At 37.9% G+C, this 8,354-nt stretch overlaps 2 protein-coding genes and 4 long non-coding RNA genes across 7 annotated transcripts; 3 read left to right on the top strand and 3 right to left on the bottom strand.

The window, feature by feature from the left end:
* Positions 1 to 1,024: 1,024 nt before the first annotated feature.
* LOC109589615 (uncharacterized) lies at positions 1,025 to 8,235 on the bottom strand. Its single transcript, XM_020005673.1, has 2 exons — positions 7,325 to 8,235; positions 1,025 to 1,880 (listed from the first exon to the last, which is right to left on the bottom strand). The coding sequence occupies exons 1-2, from the start codon at positions 8,233 to 8,235 to the stop codon at positions 1,274 to 1,276; spliced, it is 1,518 nt and encodes a 505-aa protein (XP_019861232.1). The 3' UTR covers positions 1,025 to 1,273.
* LOC109589617 (uncharacterized) lies at positions 2,741 to 4,613 on the bottom strand. 2 transcript variants are annotated; one of them, XR_002188811.1, is made up of 4 exons: positions 4,380 to 4,613; positions 4,045 to 4,281; positions 3,350 to 3,502; positions 2,741 to 2,934 (listed from the first exon to the last, which is right to left on the bottom strand). It is a non-coding gene; the product is annotated as an uncharacterized LOC109589617 (long non-coding RNA). The 2 variants fall into 2 exon arrangements; XR_002188812.1 differs by having other exon boundaries at positions 2,742 to 2,934; positions 3,373 to 3,502.
* Positions 3,297 to 3,824, top strand: LOC109589620 (uncharacterized). The gene is made up of 3 exons (XR_002188815.1): positions 3,297 to 3,336; positions 3,381 to 3,762; positions 3,806 to 3,824. It is a non-coding gene; the product is annotated as an uncharacterized LOC109589620 (long non-coding RNA).
* Positions 4,608 to 7,310, bottom strand: LOC109589618 (uncharacterized). The gene is made up of 5 exons (XR_002188813.1): positions 6,930 to 7,310; positions 6,798 to 6,880; positions 5,489 to 5,549; positions 4,696 to 5,440; positions 4,608 to 4,629 (listed from the first exon to the last, which is right to left on the bottom strand). It is a non-coding gene; the product is annotated as an uncharacterized LOC109589618 (long non-coding RNA).
* On the top strand, positions 5,911 to 6,444 carry LOC109589616 (uncharacterized). Its single transcript, XM_020005674.1, has 5 exons — positions 5,911 to 5,959; positions 6,010 to 6,036; positions 6,081 to 6,107; positions 6,164 to 6,193; positions 6,245 to 6,444. The coding sequence occupies exons 1-5, from the start codon at positions 5,926 to 5,928 to the stop codon at positions 6,427 to 6,429; spliced, it is 303 nt and encodes a 100-aa protein (XP_019861233.1). The 5' UTR covers positions 5,911 to 5,925; the 3' UTR covers positions 6,430 to 6,444.
* Positions 6,564 to 6,791, top strand: LOC109589619 (uncharacterized). Its single transcript, XR_002188814.1, has 2 exons — positions 6,564 to 6,652; positions 6,703 to 6,791. It is a non-coding gene; the product is annotated as an uncharacterized LOC109589619 (long non-coding RNA).
* Positions 8,236 to 8,354: the final 119 nt, after the last annotated feature.

The raw sequence follows: 8,354 nt of genomic DNA, 5'->3' as shown, positions 1-8,354 counted from the left end.
CACTTGGGCAGGTGTTGTGGTTACTATGGTCACTTAGTGAACAAGGCAGCTCCCCGTTAGGAGGTAATCTCAGGTGTTGGAGAAGTCCCCAGTTATTGCTGGGAATCAGACATTCTCCCCCTGAGATTATTACATGACTCACAACCTTCGGGCCTCTGTTCAAGTGTTAACTTATCTAATTTTCCACCAATCAATCACACATCAATCTATCAAGTACTTTTCTTCTATTTAATTTTTATTATTTTTAAATGTATTATTTCTCATTATTTCTCATTGATCTTGTTATTCTATTGTTCTAATTTCTTTTTTTATACTTGCATCCACACACACCAATCTTAACAGTAATACAATGTATTATAGCTAATTTTATTACAGTGATTTATCTCTGGGTATCCGCAGCTCTTGCGGTTATCCCATCAAGATGTCTTTTTTCCCTCGTTTATCCCTTTCTCCTGTACTCATCCTTCTGTTCATCTTGTAAAATTATTATTTAATTAAATTAAATTAAATCAAATTAAAAAATAATAATTATTATTATTATCATTATTGAACAGACAACAAATGTAAAATTTAAAACAGAATAGGTTAAGTAATTTTATTTAGAGAAAGAGAGTAGAAGAAGAATATAATAATAAATTTTAGATAACAAAAAAAATTTATTTAATAGTCATTAATAGTCATTAGAATGAGAGCTGATCCCTGTTCCTTACTCGAAATGGATCGACCTCAGCTTATATCTAGTGCCCCTGAGACATAGGCCTGTAGCCCTCAGTAGAACCAATGACAGTCTCTTACAAACCCAGTAGATTATTGACCGTATGGTTGATCCCATTTTTATTATTATTATTATCATTATTATTGTTATGATTTAATTTATATAAAAAAACTAACGTAATATTATTATTATTATTATTATTATTATTATTATTAAACAAAAGCAACAACAGCAGGAAAGTAAACAAAACAAAACGAAGAAAACACTGGACAAGCAAAGAGGGACAAAGAAAAAGAAATTAATAATAAAATGAAAATATAGTTCTAATTAAGTAGTTAATTTAAAAAACTGGGGTTGATACCATTTCCATCCTCCATACCGATCCCCTGCCATTTATGACGAGATCCTCTAACGCACATATTAACAGCACGAATCAGTGAGAAGGACAGTTTGGCTCTTACCCAGTATAGTGTGGTACTGAGCTGGCGATCCCACTTTGTAGCTAAACTCTCGGCCAGACGTCAAACAAAGGATTCCATCTCTTTACCCAATAGCCCATCAATGGAAATACACAATGGCATGTCTATCTTCACAGGCACAACCATATTTCATTTTCTTTTCTTTTTCAGCGTTCTTAAGAACAGTATCAGGTGTCTTGTTGATGTAAGATGGGGCATCTGTATTGATCACACGTACATCAAAGAGAGCTGTGGCTTGAGGCTGCAAAACCCCCCTAGCACTAAAATCAGCAATGAGGGTTTCACATGGGGGATCTGACAAGCTTCCATCCCGAATCACTGGCTCCTTAACAGTACAGGACCAAACAAGAGAGGATAGCTCATGAAAAGGGTCTCTGATTTCATGATGACGATGTATAACAAGTCCACCCTTTCTACAATCTAATGCATAGGTAGTAGTAAATGGAGCATTAAATCCATCACACACGGGTGGTAACTGTAGCAATGGTTTCATGTATCTCAGACAGAGAGCGTCCCTAAACTCGACAGAAGATAGGTTAAAATCATCCTTTCGAACAGGGAGAGCTGTGAGCCTAGCAGAGAGGTTATGCTTGTTTCTAGTTAGTAGTCTCTGAATCATGGGGTCAGACTTATCAAAGATGGTGTCATAGACTTGACTATAGAAGACCTCTTGAGACTTGAGATATGTGACCCGATATGAGAAAACCAGGCTATCTGCGGGAATTATCATTTTGAGCTATGGGCTCATAATCACGAAAAATCTTTACCTGGGCGAAATTCATTTTATCACATAAACATGTTATATAAACAAAATCCTTTCATTTGATACCAAAATCAGGGGTAGCGAAGCCTTCTTCGCCGAGTTATAAGCCCTTCGACATTTTACCTTGATTGTGCACGGAGAATGTTACACGGAGCGACCACGGAATAAAAACGGAGGGCTTTAATGCGTCATTAGGTAACCATGAAGTCTCTATAGCAACTATTTAAAGTATAACAAAGACGAAGAAGACTACTTATAAAAACTATGGCTACAGAAAGAGACATTGCTCGCTTGTTAAATGTGACCATAATTGACAAAAGGTACCTTATGGCGGATTTTAAAATTCATCATTATGATGAAAAATATCAGCCTGAGAGTGCTCTGTTAGTCAACAATTGTTTCTAAAAGTTACATAGTAACTTTTTGCATCCTCTGGAGCAATTTTATGATGAATGGAGCTCAGGAAGTAGGATTTTTAAGGCTATAAAGACCAATTTTCCTATCCGCCATAAGGTACCTTTTGTCAATTGTGGTCACAAATGAAGAAATAGGTCCTCGAGACAGTGACTACGTTGCTTCAGTTCTTGGGGACTACTTTTGTGATGAAACTAGTGGTAAGCTTATTCATAACACTGTTTACATACTAACTGTGAATAGCGGTTAGCTATCACAACAATGACATTCCATCACCTGTATAAATGCACAGTATTATTATAATAAACTTAGTTATACAGTGTATTTGTTAATTGATAGAGACAGACTATGAAGCAGTAGAAGATATGGAAGAAGAAGAGGTAGAGGAAGGGAAAGAAGAAGAGAAAGAGACAAAAGATTGTGATGAAGATATTAATCCACCACTGTTTGATCCTGAGGTGGCTGTGGAGCTACAAGTATCAGATCTTGATTTAGAATCAGCGATGCCTGATGCTCCAGCTACTTCAACTACTCACTCTGGTGATGACATGAGGAAGGAAGACCTACAGGAGGAAGAAGAATTATCAAAGTTCTTTGAACATGGATGTGGTTGCTCAGATAATTGCTATGCACTGTTCAGTCACTCTTACATAAAAACATATAGATGTGACATACAAGCCATGGCAAAGCCTGTTCAAGAAATTGCTATTATGAGTCAAATGGCAGCAACATCTACCATGGGGGGATTGTCGACTGGCAACCACAGGAGACAGAATGAGAGAAAGAGGCAATTTTTTACGTTCATGCATCAAGGTCATAAGGTTTGTAACTATGAGTGACACAACACAAAATTAATCGTTTTTCCACTAGATATGTAGAGTAACATTTCTGAAGCTACATGCATGTGGCAAAAGCAGGTTTGAGGAAATCATGAAAAACTACAGAATGAATGGATTAATACCAAGGTATGAGACTTACAAATTCAATGTTATGTACTTAACTTTATTAGAGTTCATGGAAATGCTGGAAAGACACCAAACCATGCTTTGACTTATAATGATATTCTCCGGGTTGTTGCTTTCATCAGAAATTACGCTGAAGTCCATGGAATCAGTCTTCCTGGAAGAATACCTGGAATGAAAAGTTACGAGAATAAGAAGTTCTTACCATGCAGTACATCTAAAAGGCAGGTATACTTAGAGTATGCGGAATCATGTGAAGGGCTTTATGTCAAAGCATGTGCTGAAACAACATTCAACATGTTGTGGCGACGCTACCTGCCTTATATTGAAAAAATGAAGCCTATGTCTGACTTGTGTGCCATTTGTAAAGAGATAAGTTGACTGATTATAAGAAGTGCTAACATGCAATCAGATGAAAGGATAACTGAGGTAAGTCAGTATTGTAATAACAAGTATTATTTAGAATTTTCAGGCAATGCAAAAGGCACTAGATCACAGAAGTCTTGTTAAAAAGGAAAGGGAGTACTATAAGGATGTATTAAAAGAGGCACAATTATTGTTAAAAGGGCTGTATACTGATGCAGCAAACAATTACAATCCCCCACTAACAATGCCACTTGCTATGTTAAATATTGTAGCACATTATAGCTTCGATTATGCTCAACAGGTAACATTTTATGATAATTATGAAAGTGTATCTAGCTCTCTTACTTTTTTAAAGGTTCACTATCCTTCAAGTCCACTACAAGCAGGTCCAATTTATTTTCTTACTCCCAGGAAATGTGGCATATTTGGTGTGTGCTGTGAAGCTATCCCTCAGCAGGTTAATTTCTTGATCGATGAATCATTCGACACTGGTAAAGGGGCAAATCCTGTCATAAGCATGGTACATTTTTATTTGAAGAATCATGGCCTCAACTCAGTCAGTATCCATTTCCATGCTGACAACTGCACAGGGCAAAATAAAAATAATACAGTTATTCAAGTAAGTATATTACATGCACAATAATGAACATTTTAAATGTAATTTTTATTTATTTTAGTACCTCTTATGGAGAGTCATGACAGGACTCAATGCGTCCATTTCAATATCTTTTCTGCCAGTTGGACACACAAAATTTTCTCCTGACTGGTGCTTCGGACTATTAAAGCAAAAATTCCGTAAAGCAGAGGTGGACTCATTAGATGACTTCATTCAAGTTGTAGAACAATCATCTGCTGTGAACAAAGCCCAACCAGTAGGAAGTAGCAATGGTGAACTCATTGTAGAGACACTTGACTGGTGTAGTTACTTTGCTACATTATTTAAGAAAATAAAAGGCATCAAAGGCTTTCAACACTTTGTTGTAAATGCGACCTCACCTGGTGTAGTTGCAGCCAGACAAGCTGTAGATGGCCCAGTCACACAATTCAATTTGCTGAAGGAGGACGCTGAAATAACAGAAGATGAACTACCTAATATATTACCACCAAAGGGTATGTCAACTGAAAGGAAATGGTACCTTTACGAAAAGATAAGACCGTTTTGCAGATACGAATGTAAAGATGTAACCTGCCCACTTCCTGATGCACCTCGACTAACAGGATCATCTCGACAATCAACTCCAGGTGTAGATGATCCAACAGACCTCGCAATGGAGATTGAAGTACCACATTCTCCAAGGCAATCTCTAGAACCACCTGCAACACAAAGAAAATGTGGTAATTGTGGTCAATTTGGTCATAATAGAAGAACTTGTCCATGTAATCAGTAAATGAATAACAGAAATGAGTTTGTGTAATGCACATACTATTGATCCCCTTTCAACAGGAGAGGAACTAGTTTGTCTACTACAAACAGACTATTGATCCCCTGAAACAGGAGTGGAACTAGTTTGAATGCCAAATATTCAAACTATTGATCCCCTAAAGGAGAGGAACTCGTTTGTAACGCTAAGACATACAAACTATGGATCCCCTTTTTTAAAACAAAGGTGTGGAACTAGTATGTGCGTGAGACGTCAACATAAACACAAACACTCATTTTTGTTTAAAACTTACTAACTCAAAAGAGAAGGCCCGAGAGAAAGTTAGTCACGAAGTTATCATGCAGGTGATTTGTGTTTATCTGTACAGGTGAGAGGACTGATAATAAAAATGTGTGGGAGGAGAATACCGAAATAGAAGTAATTGCGTCATTCACAGCCAATCAAAGAACACCAAGTGTCACCTGTGACCTTTAGGATATAAAATAAGACACCTGAAACTGTAAGTTCAAAATCAAAAAGTAATGGCTGCCCCAATAGAGGATGTCCTCATTGAGGTCCATCCATCTGATGGTAAGTTGGGAATGTGTAACCCTATAGTGATAACTATAATGCCTTTTGTTTTTGGTAGATGAACTTGGTAAGTTGTTGGTACATGTATGTTTGTGTTGTACATTAAAAGCAAAAAATAATTGTATTTATAGCAGAAAAAGATGAAGTAAGGGTGAAAGAGACGAAAGGAGACAGAGGAGAGAGGACAGAGGAGAAGGGGGACAGAGACAAAAAGGAGGGTGGACATAGTCAAAAGAAGAATGGTAAGATTAAAAGGTGAAACATACAACTATACATGACATTGTTTTTAATAGAATCAAACGGCTTAAGTAAGTTTATTTACATGTGTAATTGTGTGATAATTTTTGTTGTGAAGTAGCTATGAGAAGGACTATTAAGCTAAAAAGTAATTTTGCATTCAATTTAGTTAGTTCTATTTACAACAAATAGGCAAGAAGAAAGAAGGAAGGCCCTTAGGTAATTAAACAATAGTTAAATTACTTGTACTTTAAATTCACATTTCTTAACTAAAGACTTGGAACAGTTCAGGCCTGTTCTCCGAAGTAAACTTAATTTTAAGTGTAAATTAAAGGCTTTATGCCATTGTAATTTAGGGCAGTTGGAACTCATTGAAGAGGGCAGGAGGGAGAGGATGGGGAGTAGTGAGGAGATGGGAGAAGAAACAGAGACAGGAGAAGAGACAGAGACAGGCGAGGAGACAGGGACAGGAGAAGAGACTGGGACAGGGACAGAGAGAGACAAAGGAAAAAAATTTAAAGTATCAAAAGAGCATTATTGAAATGAGTAATCACTAGAATTTTTCCTTTGCTTAGAAAAAGCGAAGGCAACACAGAGGAGGATGGGGTAAATGTGGAAAGCGTGGAAAAGGAGGGAGGGGAGGAGGCCAAGGAGGGAGGGGAGGAGGCCAAGGAGGGAGGGGAGGAGGCCAAGGAGGTAGAGGGGGAGGCCAAGGAGGTAGAGGGGGAAGCCAAGGAGGAACAGGAGGAGCCCCTCGTCCAACAGTAAGGAAAGGAACATAATGAAACATAAGAATAACAATAATCTTTTATAGGATTCATCAGCAAGTGCTAAAACTATAAATTATTTTAATGTTAAATGTAGGAACCTTAATTATAGTTCTAAATAAAATCTAAATAAAAATATTACCTGTAAACTCAAGCAGAAGCGATGTGTGGATGTAAATGACCCAGATGATGTTATTACAGTTCACAAAAAGGACTTTATTGGCACTACAACACATAGCAATAACTCTACAACTTTTGTAATGAAATAACTTACTTGTATTTGATGTCTCAATGCATGGCTGGGCTTTAGATCACTCTTAAGATGTCCAAAAAGCAAGAAAAGTAAGTTAAAATGCTGTCAAGTGCTTCTTTCTTCTTTACCCGTTTATTAATTGATTTGGGTGTGGTTTACGTGGTGGGCGTGGTCACATTTACTACGTGAACGGGCGTGACACGGAAACATTGAAAATAACTTAAAATGCCTTTTTCTCTGTACTTGTATTCCAGAGCAATCGTCCAAACAGCGTCCCTAACTGCAAAGTTTTATTGCGCATTGTCATAAATGGGATATCGCTGGAAAGGAAATTTTGTTCTCTATCTGTAAGTACCAAAAACTGATTTTACCAAAATCCCGCAGATAGCCTGGTTTTCTCATATCGGGTCACATATTCTGTTCTTGTACTAGAAACTAAATCATAATGATCAGAGAAAGAATAGTTGCTCTGTCCTTTAATTGCATCAACTAACAGCCGAGTGGCACATCTAGAGGTAGAGTACAGTGAGTCAGCTGTAATAGTGGGATTCCTGATACATAGTCCTCCATGTCGTACGGGTAGAGAGAAGAGGTCGCGGTCTATAGGTGTAATGTTGTGCCCAATCAAGGTTGGTATAAATTTACTTGATAGAGCGTTCTCAACTTGTTGGAAATGGTGGCAACAGTGTGGAATAACGCTCTGTAGGAATGCCCACTCATTCTGAAGAGATTTTGTCAGGGCAACATAGGCTGCCTGTGGTTGGTCTTTAGCTATATCAGATAACAAATTGACATGGTGTTCCCACTCCTCAGATTTCAAAGAGACAAACTCGTCACGACCCACATCACTTCCAATAGTGCCACCAAGAAACCGACAACTAGTAACAACATTAACTTCTACATCACTGAATCCTCTAGTGTCTTCAACGGAGACATTGCTCTTTATAATCAGACTGCTCTTGCGGGGCTCTAGAAAGTAGCCATAATGTGGACCAATCTTAATTAGAAGATCAAACCACACACGAAGTTGAGAGAGACCAATAATGGCGTAGGAGTCATCTCCATACCACAATTGGGTCACACCAGAGATCTGATTGAGTTTGCATATGAGAGGGACAGTGGCCACAGCATAAATGAACATTGAGAGAGGGTCACCTTGTGTGACACCTTCCTTACTAAGAATAACATCAGGGCTCCCTTTCATTATCAATGGGGACCAGCCCCTATAAGTGTTATAGATGAATCGGGAGGCGCGAGGCCATAAGACACGTACATTCCAAAGGAGTGCTAACCTGTTAATTGAATTAAAAGCATTACTAGCATCCATTACTAGCATACCACCATCACTGTCATCAAATAAATCATTGGCAGCATGTATAGCCCCCTCTATACCACATTTAACTCCACCACACAATTGACTCACTTCACAAACTGATTCAACATCAT

This window comes from Amphimedon queenslandica, unplaced genomic scaffold (assembly GCF_000090795.2).
Source record: "Amphimedon queenslandica unplaced genomic scaffold, v1.1 AMPQUscaffold_11111_Cont15591, whole genome shotgun sequence".
NCBI lineage: Eukaryota > Metazoa > Porifera > Demospongiae > Haplosclerida > Niphatidae > Amphimedon > Amphimedon queenslandica.
The sequence above is the reverse complement of the archived record's forward strand: the minus strand, read 5'-3'. Positions and strand labels throughout refer to the sequence as shown.